The sequence below is a fragment of the Cannabis sativa genome, chromosome 6 (genome assembly GCF_029168945.1).
Source record: "Cannabis sativa cultivar Pink pepper isolate KNU-18-1 chromosome 6, ASM2916894v1, whole genome shotgun sequence".
Lineage (NCBI taxonomy): Eukaryota > Viridiplantae > Streptophyta > Magnoliopsida > Rosales > Cannabaceae > Cannabis > Cannabis sativa.
The window spans coordinates 2,172,063-2,191,633 of NC_083606.1; the positions used below are offsets into that span (position 1 = coordinate 2,172,063).

At 30.9% G+C, this 19,571-nt stretch overlaps 3 protein-coding genes across 10 annotated transcripts; 2 read left to right on the top strand and 1 right to left on the bottom strand.

Moving 5' to 3' along the window:
• The first annotated feature begins 1,846 nt into the window (after positions 1–1,846).
• LOC115725432 (uncharacterized) lies at positions 1,847–6,995 on the top strand. Of its 6 annotated transcripts, none has more exons than XM_030654945.2 (13): positions 1,938–2,179; positions 2,677–2,729; positions 2,837–2,940; positions 3,226–3,363; positions 3,670–3,858; positions 4,028–4,105; positions 4,486–4,958; positions 5,043–5,153; positions 5,237–5,724; positions 5,840–6,008; positions 6,178–6,417; positions 6,498–6,632; positions 6,722–6,995. In XM_030654945.2, exons 3-13 carry the CDS (start codon positions 2,847–2,849, stop codon positions 6,842–6,844), a joined length of 2,238 nt encoding a protein of 745 aa, XP_030510805.2. In that variant the 5' UTR covers positions 1,938–2,179; positions 2,677–2,729; positions 2,837–2,846; the 3' UTR covers positions 6,845–6,995. The 6 variants fall into 6 exon arrangements, with proteins under 6 accessions (XP_030510806.2, XP_030510805.2, XP_060972813.1 ...); XM_030654944.2 differs by having other exon boundaries at positions 1,969–2,179; positions 3,655–3,858; XM_030654946.2 differs by lacking the exon at positions 3,670–3,858 and having other exon boundaries at positions 1,847–2,179.
• A 5,011-nt stretch (positions 6,996–12,006) lies between these two features.
• On the top strand, positions 12,007–14,277 carry LOC115724508 (cytochrome P450 71D11). Its single transcript, XM_030653803.2, has 2 exons — positions 12,007–13,035; positions 13,546–14,277. The coding sequence occupies exons 1-2, from the start codon at positions 12,028–12,030 to the stop codon at positions 14,155–14,157; spliced, it is 1,620 nt and encodes a 539-aa protein (XP_030509663.2). The 5' UTR covers positions 12,007–12,027; the 3' UTR covers positions 14,158–14,277.
• A 181-nt stretch (positions 14,278–14,458) lies between these two features.
• Positions 14,459–18,426, bottom strand: LOC115695829 (protein STRICTOSIDINE SYNTHASE-LIKE 7-like). 3 transcript variants are annotated; one of them, XM_061116834.1, is made up of 5 exons: positions 17,999–18,426; positions 15,997–16,102; positions 15,819–15,867; positions 14,815–15,054; positions 14,466–14,691 (listed from the first exon to the last, which is right to left on the bottom strand). In XM_061116834.1, exons 1-5 carry the CDS (start codon positions 18,392–18,394, stop codon positions 14,655–14,657), a joined length of 828 nt encoding a protein of 275 aa, XP_060972817.1. In that variant the 5' UTR covers positions 18,395–18,426; the 3' UTR covers positions 14,466–14,654. The 3 variants fall into 3 exon arrangements, with proteins under 3 accessions (XP_030478777.2, XP_060972817.1, XP_060972816.1); XM_061116833.1 differs by having other exon boundaries at positions 15,819–15,897; XM_030622917.2 differs by having other exon boundaries at positions 14,459–14,691; positions 15,819–16,102.
• Positions 18,427–19,571: the final 1,145 nt, after the last annotated feature.

The following is a 19,571-nucleotide window of genomic DNA, read 5'->3' on the forward strand; positions in this document are numbered from 1 at the left end:
AGATTTTTGACTCCGAATTATGATCTATCCATTGTTGTGCCCATTGAACTTTTCAACCCGTCAAAAATAGTCTTTGAACTATTCAATACTGTAAATTGGTTAAATATTCAAGTTTTGTTACTCATGACAAATAAAATGATAACATGACTGCTTATCCAATTGTCATGTCAATGCCACGTGTATAATTAATTTAAAAAAACAATTTTTTTTTTTTAAATATAATTGTAAGTAATTTTTTTAATCATTAATTAATTTTTAGTTTAATAATTTTTTAAAAATACTTTATTTTTATTTTTTTAATATTAAATTATACATGTGATATTAATGTGACAATTAATTATTTGCACTGAGTCTGAATCAATTGTTGTTCATTCAAAAACTATTTCATTTTTTTTTTTCATTAGTTTCACCACTTGTTTCAGATACAACCTAAATGGATGATTCCTATTTAATAAACACAACTTTTTTAAGAATAAAATTCTATTTTAAAAATTAAAAAATGAGAATTTTTTTTTTTCTATATTTCCGTTGCTATAGTTTTAAGTTGCTATGTAAATTTTAGTGTTGCTCTATTGGTTTCATATGGGTGACTATTCAATGGTTATATTTTTATTGTAACCATATGGTTACATTTTTCTTTAACCTGTAATAGCAGGTTACTAATAGTTAGATTTTCCTTTTTTAGATTTAATTAATTGTAATTAACTATTTTCTTAAAATAATTAATTAAATAGACATTCCTTTTTTAGAATTATTTAATTATAATTAACTATTTTCTTAAAATAATTAATTAAATATTTAACAAGACCTCTTTTAGTAATTAATATTTATATTTAAATCCTTACTTGAATTATTTTAATAATTAAGCCATTTAATTATAATATTTACAAAAAAAATTATTTTTTTTTACAAAAATTAAACTTCTTTTGACACAAATTAAAATTCTCTTCTTATAATAAATTTTCAAATAATTGATTATTTTTAAATGATATTTAATTATTTTGTTACAATTATATGAACTAAGTATGAGGCCTCAAGCTAATCAATCGATAACAAGTGCAACTATTTTTTTTCTAAAAAATCCTTCAACTTATTTCATTTTTTACTTTTTAAATATTTAAATAAAAAAAATTAAATAATTATGTGTAATAATTTAAAATTAAGATTACAAGAATAATAAAATTTAAATTATGAAATTATATGTGTATAATTTTAAATTATAAAAAACTTTGCTATAAAATTTTAAATAATTTAAGTATAAAAAAATAAATTGCTAAATGATCCTTATATAGTAATAAATTGCAAAAAATTAATTAATAATTATAATTAATTTAATTTTAAAATATAATTAATCTTAATTAAAGTTTTATAAGGAAATAAATGATTAGGTTACTTTCAGGTTACAAGTTATTTTTTTATTTATTTTTATTTAATTTTCAAATTAATTACAACCATTAAATAATAATCTAATGACTTAAAAAATGTAACAATGATGGTTACAATAAAAATGTAACCATTGAAACCTCTTCCATATATATATATATAAATAGATTTAAAAGGTAAAAATGAAAAACCCCAATTAAAAATCTAGTTTAAAAGATTTAAGAAGAAAAAACTAAAATAACATAAATATTTGTTTTTAGAAAATTACCTATATACTATTTTTTTTTTAAATTTACGGTTTGGGTTTCTAGGGTGCTTTATCCGGTTGTTTCCTTGATTGTAAAAAAAATTTCTATGTAAAATTCTGTAAAAATAAAAAAAAAAGAAAAAAACTCTTTGGTAAAAATGATTTTTTTTTTTTTAATAAACGTAACTTATTTTTTTCTCGTGAAAGTTTTTCTCTTGATTAAGGTAAATGTATTTCCTAATCAATCAAGGTTTTTCTTATTAAAAAAGTATAAAAGATTCTTTGATAATAAAAGGAAATTTAGGTTAAAAAAAATATCGTTTAAAAATCTTAAAATCTAATCTGATTAGAAATATAACAAATTTTATTATTAAATAAGACAACAAATTTCGAAACTTTCCAAAAGCCACAATTCTTCTTCTTCTTCTTCCTCTGCTCCGATTTCTCCTTCTTTGATTTCTTCTGCGAATTGGGGCTGAATCCTTTCGCTGCTCATGCCAGAGCTGGACGAACTGGTTCAACGAGCTTCTGTGTTAGAGAGGAGTAGAGGTATTACTAACACATCTCAAATTGATTTTGTTTATTTGAAGAATCTGAGTTTGGTTTTGTTGAATTTGATTTCGTAATTTTTGGTTGTGCTATTGAAATGTTAGAATTTTTCTATGATTTGAAAGTATAGATCTTTAATATAGGATTGTATGAATTTGGTATTTGCTTGCCCTAAATATCTGAGTTCAATAGGTTTGAACATGAACAATCAATACTTTTTTTTATGTATGAATTTTATTAATATGGAAAATTAGATTTTTTTTTTTCAATTTTTGAATTAAAATTTTGTTTAATATTATATGCTTGGCACTGATGTGGCACGTCCACGTCAGCACTCACTGTGCCAAATCAGCTTTCTGTTTGCCACATTGAATGAAAATTAACATAAAGTGCAAAACTTTAGTGCATAGTTAGAGTGAATTGCTAGAATTGAAAGTGGTAACAATTTTAGGGGGAAAAAAGATTCTATTTTTATTTTATAGGGTGTTTTTGTGCAGGTTGAATTATTTGAGTTCATACATAAGGATCACTATAAGAAGGCTTTTTCTTGGTATGTATGATGAAGTTCATTGCTATTTCTTTTCTTTTTGTAAAATGTGTTTTGTTTTGTACAAATTGAGGTGATTAATTTGAGTTTTATGCATATTTATAATTCAGCTTTGAAATCATGCCTCGGAAAATTAATACCGGAGTTGATTATTACGACGACTATGAAGATTATGATTATGATGAATATGACTATGATGGAGAAGAAGAGAATGGTTAGTTGCTTCCTTCATTTTGTTCTCATTTGTTTATCTACCATTTTCCTTTGTTGTCATGCTTTGCTCCAATGTTCTTTCATTTCGAGCTTGTTTAGGCTAAATTGATTTAAAGGAAAAGAGATTATTTATTCATACTACCAATTAACTTACTCAAAAGACATAATAAAAGATTGCCAAGTTTCAGCCATTAGTTAAGTGTATTGGATGCCTACAATTTTCTATTCATTTTTAGGGTCACTGGGACATATTTTTAACCAAAATTAATTGTGCTTTGTTTATTAGTTGAAGTTGTGCAGTATACGCCAGAAAGTAGAAGGCCCGAGACATGGAGTTGCTCAATATGCACGTATGATAATGAAGAGAGGATGAACGCATGTGATATATGTGGGGTTCTTCGCAACCCTTTGCCCAAAAAAGCAGGTATATATATATATCATACTCATTGAATTATTTGTAAACTTAGTCTTGTTGAAAGTGTGCATTATGTAATTTTGTCAGCATATAAGACACTATTCTCCACCACGGTGATATTTCAAAGAACACTAGCTACCATCTCTTTCATGCTCTAGGATTTAAGCAAGAATTTGTTTAATTTCAATACTCTTAGTCTTAGGTGATCGAAAGATAACTCATCTTCTAAATCCACATTCCGTGTCAGTTATCTAATGTCATAGGTTTCGATTTTAAATTCATTGTCCTTTCATAGAGTAGATCTCTTTCATGCAGTTGAAGGCATATGCAAACATGCTGAAGCATCCCTAATGGCCAAGTCTCTTTTTGCATCACTGCCGCATCAGAAAGATGGTTTTGAGACTGACAATGGCAATAACGTCCACAAGCTTGGGAAATTCCAAGGGCATATACATGAATTCCATAAGAAATTTTGTACTAGTAACTATCACAAGATTAATATAGGTCTGCACCTGTTCTGAAAGAGGATATTAATTTGTAGGATAAGAAATTAGTCCCTTTTTGTAGTTGGCATCTTTTGTGTCTGAGAAGTTACTTTCTTTTACTAATGTTTTGCGAGAACTGTTTATTTCATATAATGGGATTTCTAAATGAACTTTTACTCTTGATACAGCTCCTTTCAAGTTTGAAAGTCCATCTCCTGATGATTTGGTTTCAATTGGATTGCGTTCATCCAAAATGGGTTTGAAAGGTATCCATCCTTTTCCAAAAAATAAATTTCATTTTTCGTATGATTTGCTGCAAGTTCATTTTTACATTGAACAGACATGTCAAGTTTTTATGGAGCATAATATTACAAGTTATTCTTTAGTTATGCTTTATTACTCTGTAAGTTACATTTGATTATTTCATCAGGTAATACATATAATTTGTAGCCTGTGTGAGAGAAAGTAATCTTTTCCTTGTTCATTGTTAGTGTTAGTAATGAGAATATGAAAAAGTAATTTTGACTCGGACCGTAGATTATTTTTCTTGCAAAAATGTCGACGTTCACCAACAGATTCTGTCTTTGCAACTCTTCCTGCTTAGTGTTTTAAATTTAAATTTTTTTCTTATTTTTTTATGTTCCAGCCAATGTTGATAATTTAAAGACATCAGAACTTTCTTCAGCTGTCATTAAGGATACAACATCTCGTAATGAACAACAATCAAGTGTTCGAACAACAGAGACAGTTAAAATAAGAGGAAGTGCTAACATTTCGGATGTCTCATCTGATTCTCTTGCAAGAGATCACCTCAGATCTGTGGGGGAGGCGAGTTACAAAACAAGTGATACTGCTTATGCAGAATCGGTTAATAGTTCATCTTATTCAGAACCAAAAGGCAGACAGAGTAACATGGATGAGAACATTAATTCTTCAGAGAATAAGGGCAAGCCAGAAAGTCTTGCCAGTAAAGTTAATAACATGGCTTTGGAGGTTAAGACTGGAAAGTCAAACAATGTTAAATCTAAAAAGACTCAGTCACAGATACAATATAAACCTGAAAAGTGGATGCTTCCTGATCAAGCTAAAGACACCCTGATTCAGTTGAATCTTGCTATTGTGAGTCATCTATTGTGAACTTGTTTTTTTGGATTGTTTATGTGATCTAGCTGTATGATTAATTTTTTTGACATGTTCTTGTAGGTTGGTCATGTTGATTCTGGGAAATCAACTCTCTCTGGAAGATTGCTGCACCTTTCAGGTCGGATTTCTCAAAAACTAATGCACAAATATGAAAAAGAGGCCAAACAGCAGGTAAACTGAGTATAATTATTATGCATTTCAGCTATTCGAACCTTGTTCTTTCATGATTTAATTTGTGTTTTTCATTCAATCAGGGAAAAGGGTCCTTTGCTTATGCTTGGGCATTGGATGAAAGTGCTGAAGAAAGGGAGAGGGGAATCACTATGACGGTGGCTGTGGCATATTTCGATTCGAAGAAGTATCACGTTGTTGTGCTTGACTCTCCCGGGCACAAAGATTTTGTTCCCAACATGATCTCTGGAGCAACACAAGCTGATGCGGCGATTCTCGTAATAGATGCCTCCCTTGGGGCATTTGAAGCAGGCATGGACACCATGAAGGGGCAAACACGAGAGCATGCGCAACTCATCAGAAGCTTCGGTGTGGAGCAAATTATCGTTGCTGTGAACAAGATGGATATCATAGGATACTCAAATGATCGGTTTGAGTTCATTAAGCAACAACTTGGGACATTTCTCCGCGTTTGTGGTTTTAAAGATTCTTCTGTATTTTGGATTCCATTGAGCGTTATGGAAAATCAAAATCTGGTTGCAGCTCCGTCTGATGCACGCCTCTCTTCCTGGTGAGTATTTAGTTAAAATATTTGATTGCATAAACCATCCGAGTAGAGGTTAATATTCTTATGGTCATGTAAGAGCTTTTTGAGAATTTTGTTTTTGCTCGTGTTTGATATGCAGGTATCGAGGACCTAACTTGCTGGATGCAATTGATGCTTTCCAACCTCCCTTAAGAGATTTCTCAAAACCTCTGCTCATGCCTATATGCGATGTCATCAAGTCGGCTTCACTTGGGCAGGTTTCTGCCTGTGGTAAATTGGAAGCTGGAGCTCTTCGTCCCGGCTTTAAGGTAAAAGTCAATAAAATCAAATATACATCACATGACCTTTAACCTTTGACATCATCTGGTCTCTGTTCTTATCTCAGTTTAAGATTATGCTTGTGTTAACCAAATTGTTAGATGTTTCATATGCAAGAATCTTGTTGTGTACATGCATTTACTTCTCTTGAATATGCAGGTTCTGGTTATGCCTTCTGGAGAGATAGGAACCGTGCGATCCTTAGAGCGTGACTCTCAGGCTTGCACCATTGCAAGAGCTGGAGATAATGTTTCAGTTACCCTTCAAGGCATCGACGGGAGCAATGTGATGGCTGGTGGGGTGCTATGTCACCCCGATTTTCCCATTTTTGTCGCTAAACATTTAGAAGTGAAGATTCTCGTCTTGGATGTGACAACTCCAATATTAGTTGGTTCTCAGGTGTGTATTGTTCTCATCATCATCACTTTTCATTTTTCTTTTTCTTAAATTGGAGACTTATTTGTAACTGGAATGAGCAGTTGGAGTTTCACATACACCACGTAAAGGAAGTGGCGAGAGTCGTAAAGATAGTATCATTGCTCGATCCAAAGACGGGCAAGGTAGCAAAGAAGGCTCCTCGTTGTCTTACTGCCAAACAGAGCGCTGTTGTTGAGGTAAGTTCAAATCCAAATCCTCTAAACAATAAAAAACCGATAATTGTCTTGTCTCTAACATTCTTTTTTCGATCTTGGTTCGAATTCAGGTTGTTTTGCACGGATCAGTTTGCGTTGACGAGTTCTCGAGTTGTAGAGCTCTTGGAAGGGTGTTTCTGAGAGCATTAGGACGAACTGTAGCGGTCGGCATTGTAACAAGAATTGTTGAGTAGAGTACCATTTTTGATGTATTTTTACTTCAATTTAGTATTTACACAAATCATGTACCTTAATTATTATATAATTCTAATTCACAGTTTTTTTTTTGCAAAAAATGTATGGGCTATACTTATTAGTATACTAATCTTGGTTTTATTTTCTTTCCAATTATGCAATAATAAGACAATTAACATTATATAATTACACCAATATGGCATTATATAATCACAAAATTATACTTATTTTTTAAGTTAGTGTATTTTAAGGTGGTTGATCCATGTTATCAAGAAAAAATTGTTGAAAGCAATGTGTAGACAATGTGAGCATAAATATTGTATTTTTGTAAAGAAACTACTTCAAATTCTTAAAGATATTGCAATTGAAAAAACTGTATATTCATATATTTGTAATTTTTTTAATTAATTGATAAGGGAAATTTAAATTTCCATACTTACAAAATCCCATTATTTTTTTCCTAAATACATACTTACTAAAATTGCTAATATATGCCAATTTTACTAATTTTCCAAAACTAACCCTCCCATTTGAATTCAACTTTCAGCCGACTCTCTCTCTCAACTCACCAACACCCCACGCCACCCATCAACCCCAAACGGTGACCCACGAAACGTTCACTCACGCTCAACCCCAACCCCAAACTGTCACCGATGCTCAACCCACGAAACCCGAAGAAAACCCCAACAACCCCAGCCCCCCAACCCCTCTCTCTTCGTCTCTCTAAAGCGGAAAAAAAAAAAAAAAAACTTCGGTGGTCCGATGGTCGGACCATGGGGTCCGACCAATCGGACCCATGGTCCGACCATCGGACCCAACCCCTCTCTCTTCGTCTCTCTCAAGCCGGAAAAAAAAAAAAAAACTCCAGTGGTCCGATGGTCGGACCATGGGGTCCGACCATCGGACCCAACCCCTCTCTCTTCGTCTCTCTCAAGCGGAAAAAAAAAAAAAAAACCTCCAGTAATGGTGTGTAGTGACTCAGAGAAGCGGAGACTTTTCCTTCAAGCCCGGCCCATTCAATTTGAAGACATAATTGACTTTGACTTTGGTTTTTCAACTGTATATAATAATTTTTTTTTCCTTCGAAAATGGAGTAAATACTGTGTTTTTTTTTTTTTTCCAGTTTTAGAGAGACGAAGAGAGAGGGGTTGGGGGGCTGGGGTTAGTTTTGGAAAATTAATAAAATTGGCATATATTAGCAATTTTAGTAAGTATGTATTTAGGAAATAAATAATGGGGTTTTATAAGTATGGAAATTCAAATTTCCCATTGATAATCAGATCAATTGACAATATTTTTGTCATTAATTTAATAATGGAAAATTGCAATAGTGGTAATACAAATAAGTTTATAAATTCCGATATGGACCACATAAATAAATTAACTTATCTTTTCAGCATTGTTTAGAGATTGTATTTACGGACAAGAAAACTAAAGGGCATTGGTGACCTGAGTTATTATATATCGATATTGGTATAATTTAATATCAGACTCATTATTTATTAATGTAATAATTATCATAAAAAATTATCATCTATTTGAAAGACGTCTCTATAAGCATTAAAAGTATCTAATAAGCTAATTAATTGACATGGTGAACAAAATCTAAAAAAAATAAAATAAAATTATTTCCATGGTTTTCCAAGTTATTGAGAAATACTAATAATAATCAAATAATTGTAATAATTAATTGGACAATTGTGATGGGTAGTTGGAAAAGTAGCTAGATTTCCAATAAATAAATAAATAAAATAAAAAATCTTAGAAGTATAAATATGATGATAGTGATGATAGCGTGTTAAACTTAAAATATATATACAATAATTAAGTAGTATTTGTATTTTTTATTTTATTAAAATTAATAAATATATTAATTATGATTAAAAAAAACTCTGAGACGATTATGTATTGGTGGTTTTGACCCTGTTTCTCTTGTTTTGGATTTTGATGATTGATCTTCGAATCTTTGGATTGCTTGCATTCATGGATATTGGTGATCAGGCAGTCGATGACATTGTCACAATGACCAACAATTTGGTGGTGGAAACGGAGGATGAGCGGGAAACCTCATTCATCTTATGCTCAACGAGACTACTTTGGTTGGTCATTTTCCAGCAATAAGAAACCATTCCCAAAAGACCCAAGGCTGCTTGTCACGGATCATGTTAGCATCTCGGCGAGAATCAAACAAAATTTCGACAACAATACGATCCTTACCGGAATCCAGGACTTTAAATTTCACTCTCCAATCCATAAGAGTTTTTCACATTCTTTCAAATGTAGTCTTAAAAAAAAGTCCTAATAACAGACTTTTGTGAGATCACACAGCCAACCAAAGTAATTCACCATTAGAGCAAACATTTTCCCAAGAAGTAAGATAAAGTTTACTTCTATTCCCATTAGCATCCCCAAAGAAAATCTACAACATTTGTCAATCGCAACAACAATTTTATGAGGGAGTATAAAGATACTTATCCGGAAATTTCTAATGCCCAACAAAACCGAGTGGATAAGTTGCGCCCTTCCTGCGAAAGGCAGGTTCCTACTAGCCCAATTATGAAGCCTTCACTGAATTTTATCTAAGATCGCCCCACAATCAGCTGCTCTCCATTTAGTAGGCCTTAAATGCACGCCTAGATACTTAAGAGGAAAAGAACCCTCTTCCATATCACTATGCTCAGAATCTGGTTTTTAACCTTAGCCACAACCCCACCAAAATAGATATGGAATTTAAGATTTATCAATTACAAGGCCTGTAGAGTTACAAAAGCTATTGATTGTCGATTGGACAATTTGTTAAAATTAGTATTACCTTTGCAAAAAATCACTAGGTCATTCGCAAAGCATAAGTTGATAAGCTTCAGATTTTTGCATAACGGATGGAAGCCAAAGCCTTTGGAATGAGAAGCTTGGATCAACAAACAGGTCAAGTATTCCATGATCAGAACAAAAAGGAGACGAGATCTAAGATTCCCTTGACGGAGACCTTTCTCCCTTTTGAGACGACCATTGAGCATAAGAGAGTAGGAGGTCCCCTTCAACCAGACCAAAATCCAGTCGATGAAGCGGGACAGGAAGCAAAGACCCCTAAGGAGCTCAAAAACAAATTGGCAATCCACCGTATCATAAGCCTTACTAAGATCAATCTTCATAATATTTCTCGCTGAAATATTTTTCCTTGTGTGACCCTTTAACAAATCTTAAAAGATCAATATGTTGTGAGCCAGTAATCGATTTTTAACAAAATATTGTGACTAATATTTATAAATCATCATTTTTATGTTGTGACTAAAAAGTTCGCAGCTAAAAGTATTAATCACAAAAATCAAAATTTTTTATAACTAAATACATTTTTAGTCACAATAAGTATTGTGACTAATACTTATAAATTAGTGACAATTTGTATCTAAATATTATATTTTAGTCATAAGTAACTTTTTGCTGTTACTAAAAGTCATATTTAGTCACAACAAGTTTATATTGTGACTAAAAAATTGTCACTAAAAGTAACATTTTTTTGTAATATAAACAATATTATTTGACATCTTAAGATGTCTAATTGTGACCGTCTGTAGTCCTGTGATCCGTAGGGGAAATACCGGGTAAGCTGTACAATCCAACACTACATGGGGGAGGTCAAGTGGGATGATTCTGATACTGTGTAGGTATGGGACTACAGAAGAGAGCTTAAATGGATTGATTGGTACTACCTATATCAACAAGGTGCATCTTGTTTTTCAGTAGCCCATCACGAAACAACTCCACAGTTAAGTGTGTTTGACCTGGAGCAATTTTAGGATAGGTGACCTCCTAGGAAGTTTTCCTAAAAAGCGTGCGAGTGAGGACAAAGCATGCTGGAAACACTCGTGTTGGTTTGTAGGGTCAGTCATCAGACCATGAAGCAGCCAGAGTGACGTACTCGTGTATAAGAGCCATTATTCCGTGGGTGTAAGGGCCCAATGGAGGCTTGAAGCGGGGACGTTACAAATGGTATCAGAGCCTTGACTCAGCCAGAAGTGTGGTCGACGAGGACGTCGGACCCCGTAATGGGGGGTGATTGTGACAGTCAGTAGTCTCGTGATCCGTAAGGGGAAATACTGGGTAAGCTGTACAATCCCACACCGCCTGGGGGAGGTCAAGTGGGATGATTATTCTGAGACTGTGTAGGTATGGAACTACACAATTGAAGAGAGCTTAAATGGATTGATTGGTACTACCTATATCAACAAGGTGCATCTTGTTTTTCGATAACCCATCACGAAAGAACTCCACAGTTAAGCGTGCTTGACCTGGAGTAATTTTAGGATGGGTGACCTCCTGGGAAGTTTTCCCAAAAAGTGTGCGAGTAAGGACAAAGCATGCTGGAAACACTCGTGTTGGTTTGTAGGGTCAGTCATCAGACCATGAAGCAGCCAGACTGACGTACTCGTGTATAAGAGCCATTATTTTGTGGGTGTAATGGCCCAATGGAGGCTTGAAGCGGGGACGTTACACTAATAAACTGATTTTGTGTGATAATATAATTAGTTAATGTTTTTCTATATAATTTATTATATTTGAAATTGTTCCACTCAATAATTACAACTTTGTCCTTATATATATGTAATTAATAGGATAGGGTCCAATAAGTAAATCGTTTGTCATCGGATATCAATTAGACAAAGAGTCACTATGCGTACCTAACTCTCAAAATTATTATACATTATTTCAATTATGTATTATTAAGTGTAACCATTAATTATTTTAATTTAGCGTGTGATTATATAAAAATGATATTATATAGCATGCACAAAAATAATGTGTAATAATTTTTTATTGGGAAATAGAGAAAATAGTGTGTACAAAATATTTAGTTTTTAGTCACAATAAAATTTGTAATTATAAATAAAAAAATTATAACTAAATATAAATCATCATTCCGATGTTATTGCTAAAAAATTTATACGTTGAAAGTATTAGTTACAAAAATTACAATTTATTATCATTAAACTAGTGACAAGTTGTATTCAAATAATACTGATAACAAATAATTTTTTGTTATAACTAGTGATATTTAATCACCAAAAATTTATACTGACGAAAAAATAATCATTAAAATAACATTTTTGAGAGTGCACTAATATGATGCCTATATATATGTAACTCCCAAAATTACTCCAAAGTACTCATCACATATTTCAACATGGAGCTTCAACTACTACCCTCTTATTATTTCCCAATAGCCCTATTGATCATCTCTTTTGCTTTTTTGTTTAAGTTAGTGAAAAGAGCTCCTCATCATGATCATACCAAAAACTCAGCTTCAAAACTACCACCAGGACCATGGAGATTACCTTTAGTGGGAAACATCCACCAACTAATAATCTTATTATTAGGTTCGAACTCATTACCTCATCATACACTCAGAGACTTAGCCAAAAAACATGGACAACTCATGTACCTCGAAATCGGACAAGTTCCAACAATAGTAGTTTCATCAGCAGAGTATGCTGAAGAGGTCATGAGAACCCATGATGTTGTTTTCGCATCAAGGCCTCAAATGCTTGTTGGGAAAATCATGTCATATGATTTTAGTGGCATTGCATTTTCTCCATATGGTGAGTATTGGAAACAAATTAGAAAGATTTGCATGCAAGTGCTTTTGAATCCCAAAATTGTTCGAACATTTCAACCCATTAGAGAAGAAGAGTTGTTTAATCTTGTAGAAGAAATAGCTTCATCATCATCATCATCATCAAATGATATTGGATTTGATGGTCCTATCATTAATCTTACCGAAAAGTTTAAAGCTTTGACTTATAACATCATATCTAGGGCTGCCTTTGGCAAGAAAAGCGGTGATCATGAAGAGTTCGTATTGATTTCGAAGGAAGCTCTCAAAGACTTTGGAGCCTTTGAAGTTGGTGAGTTTTTTCCTTTTCTTAGTTTTCTTGATAAATGGATTAAGGGAGCTAAATATGAAAGGCTCCAATTAAAGGCTTCAAAGATATTGGAAAATATTATGGAGGAACATATTAAAGAGAATAATGAAAAGTCGTTGTCATCGATGTCATCGACGTCATCTTCATCATTGTCAATAGTTAAAAGTGGAAAGGAAGAGGACTTGGTTGATGTTCTTTTGAAGTTTCATAACAACGGAGATCTTGGCGAATTCAACTTAACCAAAAATAATATTAAAGCAGTAATCATGGTAAGTACGTAATAATAATATGTATATTTAAAATATGCACCAAAATATTACAAATAGTGATAACAGCATACCCAATATATTTGTTCTACAAGAGCTTAATTATTATAAAAAATATTTAGGCTATATACTTTTTTTTTTAAAAAAAATTATAACAAATCTTAGTAATTTTTTTGCTAAATAAATTTATAATCAATCTTACTAAATTTATTTAATTTTGTAGCGCTGAATTGTTATATATAAAAAAATTACAAAATCTTTTTACTATTTCGGTTTATAATTAAAGTATCATATTAGAAAAATATTTAATTATTTAAACCATATATTTTTTCAATCTTTGTCAGTTCTTGATGTGTGGCATGCATTAATTTTTCCAACAAATATTCTCAATTAGGTGTAATATTGGTGCACATATCATTACTCAAATAATAAATATTGTTTCCTATAAGGCATGCTATGAAAGTTAATTAAATAATTAAGTGACACAATATTTTTTTATACATATAATTTCAGGACATATTTATAGGTGGGAGTGAAACATCATCTGTTACTCTAGATTGGGCTATGGCCGAAATGATGAGAAATCCAAGAGTAATGAAAAAGGCTCAAGACGAGGTGAGAAAAGTTGTTAAAAAAAATGGGTCGATAATGAATGAAGGATTACTCAATGAGATGAAATACTTAAAATCAGTTGTTAAAGAAACTTTAAGATTACATCCTCCTGGTGCTTTAGTTCCTAGAGAATGTAGAGAAAATTGTGAGATTAATGGTTATCAAATACCTAAGAAAACAAGATTGATTGTAAATCTTTGGGCAATTGGAAGAGATCCAAAGTATTGGATTGAGCCTGAGAATTTTATGCCCGAAAGGTTTATCGAAAGCTCTATTGAGTTTAAGGGCGGAAATTTTGAGTACATCCCATTTGGCGCTGGAAGGAGAATATGTCCAGGAATATCATTTGGTCTCATCAATGTTGAGCTTCCTTTAGCATATTTGCTATATCATTTTAATTGGAATCTTCCTAATAAAATGAATCATGAAAATTTGGATATGACAGAGTTTGTTGGTGCATCTGTTAGTAGAAGAGATGATTTGTACTTGATTCCTAGCATTAATTCTTTTTAATTAACTACTCACATGCATCAATATATAAATATATATGTAATAGATAGTTTGTTATATATCTATTTGTAATGTACAATCCTTCATTTTCTATAATAATATTAGATTATGTTTATTTAGTTATATTTTATCTTATTTTGTGAAGTTTAGAATTTACTTGGTATGTTAAATTTGTTTATAGTATAAATCTTATCAAGAGGAAGTTACTTGAGGTACTCACTTTAAGTTAGTCATTTTAATTTTTATTTTCTTTTTAATATTTCATCTTTTATATTTACTTAATCTTTTTCTAATACTCTTTTTTCAACCCGAAATAGTAGGATTTAATTTTCAATCTTTAACGCTAATGTGAGAAGATATTGAAAAATCTCCTTATTATAAAAATGAGTATAATTTAGATGAATATAGTTTGCCGGTAATTTTAGTTAACTAACACAAAAATCAGGTAATCTTCAAGTTATCCCTCTTATCGATTCCAGTCGATTAAATATAATGTGTCTTTAGTGAGAATTAATCTCAATATTGGGAAGCTTCTTCCTGCAAACAACACAAGGATTAATTTTGATTAAACAATAATTAATTACATGATCAATTAGAAGAAAATTAATGTCAATTATAAATATTTTTAGATGATTAATTATTATGTATATATATATGTACCGTGGAGAATGGACTCGAGTAAGGGCTTTCTCCATTGTAATGAAATAATCTTCAGACATGTACTCATAATCATCATCATCATCATCATCATCATCATCATCAACTGTTGTGGTTTCCATTAATGTTGTCTGATCAACAACACTCGCTTTATTTATGTAATACTTCTTACGCCTTTTCTCCATTAGTGTCTCAACACTTCCTTTTTTCTCTCCTTTTATGTAATATTTCATACACCTTTTCCTGTATCATCCAACAATAACAATATATCAACACTTTAACCACGGTCGGCCTCAAGTTTAGCGGGTTATAAAAAAAATACTGTATTTTTCAAAATTAGTAAAAAAAAATATGTAATTTTAAAAGAGAAATTTTTTTTGAACTCCTGTGTTAGGTGTACTTTAAGCACAGGCCTAGCCTACTTATATTCAGGGCCTGATCTGACTTAAATATGCATGCATGTTTTGTACGTAGTAGATGATGAGCATTGCTATTAATTAGGTACTATTGGTGTGCGCCCAATACTACAGTGTAACGTAGCACTTTGAGAATAGTTAAACGATAAATAGAGGCATTAAGTATTTAAAATTTTGAGTTTGTAGGTAAATCTAATAATTTTTTAACAGCATATAAGTACCCAGTGTTTGTAAAACTGTAATTTTCTTTTATTTTGGTAAGTACAAACTCCCGTCTTATATGTTTTAGTTGTTACAAATAAGAATATTTATAGAATTCATTGAGCTCAAGAACCAACTCAGTAATGATACTAACTGGTTATTACTAAACCACTCACTCGGTAACTAACAGACAAAAACAATTTAACAGAAATCTAACTAACTCAATTGTAACATGATTCAATTTAATATATCGATGAAATTTCGTACATTTTAGTTTAATAACTAATAATATAGAAAATTGCTAACTCTAGTACTTAATGTACGTAAAACATTTATACATGCATGTATATGTGTATACATATAGAATATATATTAGTGATAATTACTTACAATGGGGTTTCACAGAAGTGGAGATAAGATTGGTCGGGTGAGAGTCCAACTCCATTGGCATAAAGATTAGTAAGAAGAACTAGGGTTTGGTTAGTGAGTGGATCATAGCTGAGTAATCTTCCATTAGATAATTGAGAAGAAGAAGAAGAAGAAGAAGAGTCTGTGAAGTAAATGATACCATCATCAGCCACATCTAAGCCTGCTGTTAACTTAAACTTGACACCCTCAGCTTCATCTGTTAATATCTTCATCTCACCTTTGTCTTTTGTTATGCTTAGTAGCCCCTAATTATAATAACCACGTGTTATATTATAATGTATATACTTGTCAGAAACAGATAAAAAAAACCCTAACTTCACTTTTTAATTTCTTTAAAAAATAATGTCAGTATTTGTAAGGTTGGCCAATAAATAAATTTTAATGAACAATAAAAAAATTATAACTAAAAAAATTGAAAAAAAAATATTTCAGAGACCATAATAATACCCAAATTTGTACACTTCATCTTGAGGGACATATTAAATATTAAATAAATATTTTATGTTTGGGTATATAGGGATAAGGTTATTATTAGTTAGATATTTGGTGTGTATTCTAGGGTTGGATATCCTCCCCTTATGTAAACCTCTTTTCTGTACACATTTATTATATTCAATATAATAAAATCATATTTTACTAATATGGTATTTTGGTCTCCCAAAGACCATTCATTTTACAACTTTTAAATGACACAAGTTATATTGGTGCCAAACCCGTCTCCACCCCGATGAAACTAAACACACAACTCAGCAAGGACATAGGGGAGGGCTGGCCCAAGCGGTTTGGGAGTCTTGGACAAAAAAATTAAATTTCGGCATTTTATTAAAAAAAAATTAGGGGAATTACCCCATATGCTGTTTTTTTATAACTTTTTTTTTTTTTTTTTTTTTTTTTTTTCAAATTTACGGTTTGGATTTCTAAAGTAGTTGCAGCGCTAGTTAAATAGGGGTTTCTATACGATTTTTTTGTTGCGATTTAAGTTGCAGTGCTAGTTGCAATAGGGATTTCTATATAGAATTCTGTAAAAATGAAAAAAAAAATATTTTAAAGTGTAAAAATAAAAAAGCCCCAAAAAATTATCAATTAATACTTCATAAATTCATTTTTTTTTTTTTTAAAAAATACTTCATAAAAGGCAGAGACTTTTAGCTAAATTCTGTTATAGCCTATTATCTTATTTAACTTGGCTTAAGATTTTAGTTAATAAATGTTATAGTTATAGGAAACATTCTATTATTTAATTTTGGAAAATTTTACGGTGTGAAAAAAAAAATAGAGTTCATCTAATATATATATATATTTTTTTTTAATTTAAGCGTTTATATATATTACATCATACATAACTTGATGAGATTCGAACCCAGAACCTTCAACACACGCACCCCCCTTAAGACCACTTAAGTTAACCTCAAGTGGTTCATCCAATATTCAATTTAAGGCAATTCTGTTATTTTATATGCATGCAGTTGATTATTTTATAATAATTTCTCTAAATATTGGGAATAAAAAATGCCACTCTTTGATAAAAGTAAAAAGTAATATAGTTGCTCCCAAAATATATATTTACTATATCAATATTGGTAAACCAATGGTTATAATTTAGATTAGGATTTAAAAGAAAAATAAAAATAATAATAATATAAAATAAAAAGAAGAACAAAATTTTATAGATATATGGTTGAATAGTTTAATTTATTAAAATCTCATATAGAATATATATTAATTAATTTTTTGGCAATGAAATATTAATATATACTCACCTAAAAAATATATATGTTAATAATATCAACTAGATGAATTTTATAATAATAACGTGCATGTGATGGATTATAAATAAACTAAATTTAATTATCAATATTTTACTATAATAAATTATTATATATAAATATCCACCATGATGGGTTGACAGCACCTAGCCACCATGTGGAGTTTTATACAATTTTTTTTATTAATTATTGTGAACAATTAATTAATAAGATATATCAATTGATAATTATCATCATTAATTTAAATTATAAACGAGTGTGATATATGGAACCTATAAATAAATAAATAAAAAATTCGATATTAAATTATACTAATAATAATACAACACATTTATTAAATAATCTTTTATGATGTCAAAATTAAGAGAGGCTAACCTTTTGAGAATCGGTAACAAAAACAAGATTGTCGTTGTTATAGTCAAGAACGATACCGAGCGGCGTACCGCCCGTGTTGACCCAATTCTCGCTCACTCGCGAGGCGTCGCTAAGGCGAACTCGTTTTACCCAACCACCAGTGGTGCATGTGTAAATAATCACACCACCATTGGTAGAGTTTTCATAAGCCAAATCTACCAAACCCCATTGATCATCAATATTATCATTAATGATCACATCATTATTATGATTAATATTATTAATTAGTACTAATCTCACTTTGTAAACAACAAACCCTAACACCACAGGAAACACTACAAAAGCAATCAGAAAAACTACAAAAGCTTTTCTTTTATTTCTTCTTCTTTGCTCATAACCAACTATTTCTTCCTCCATTTTATGATCGATCACTTCCCTAAAATCAAAAACAAAAGAAGAATATATATATATTTATATATGTATATGTATATATATATATATATTTATATAAGTGTGAACATGCTTCTCTTTGACTTCGAGCTGGAACCCATTTTTGACCATGCATATATGGATATTATTATTTAATGTTACACTAGTTTAATTAATAAGAAGTAAACGATCGACGACATTTGTGATGCTACCATACAAAGATATGATTCTATACATATATATATATATACTAGGTAAGAGTTACGTGCCGAGGCACGTAAATATTAGTTTTAGGTGAAGTTTAAGTTTTTTTTTTTTTTTATTTTTTCTTATTTAGATTGTGTATGAAGGTATGATCATACGAATGATTTATTTTATTAAAGTAATATTTGTGCTATTATAATTGATTATTCAAATAAATTTGGGTATATATATATCATAACTCAAAGTAGAGAGGGAATCAGACTTGAGAGATGCTCTACTGTGGATTTCTCCTTCTTTAAAGAGACTATCTATAATAGAAAAGGCATAACATTTTAAACCATGGTTTTGTGTAGTGATACTGTCTTTTATTAGTTTTCTTTGCTAATGTATACATTTGGACTGATGAATTGGCATGTCTACTTTGAGTTTAGTTTTTGAGATGTTGTACTTCTTAGCTGTATAATGTTATATTTTAATGAGTATATATTATAAAAATCAATGGTTACTCAGTGGTATTCTTTACTTAAAAAAATTGTAATATAACTGTTTATTATTATTACTACTACTATTATTATTATTATTATTTCAATTTACACAAATTAACTTTTTTTTTAAAAAAAAAAAAGAAACAATCAATATAAAATTAATCAGGAGACAGAAAATAAAAACATTGAACAAGACCCATATGAGATTCCTACTAATCAAAGAAGAAAGATGGTCACCTATGAGAAAGATTGAACTTTCCCATTTTGTAAGGCGTCATAAGAAGATTTGTTTGAATTGGAGCAGAAGATTAATCTTACACCGCATCTACGTAGTTTTGAAACACTAACTGCATCCTTCTTGACAGGGCGACCCTCGTGCATCCATGTTGATCCACCTATCTGTTATTAAAGAGTGAAAGAAGTAAAATCATCAGAAAGCCAAATGGGGGAGAGTAATACCATTTGATGGATGAGGA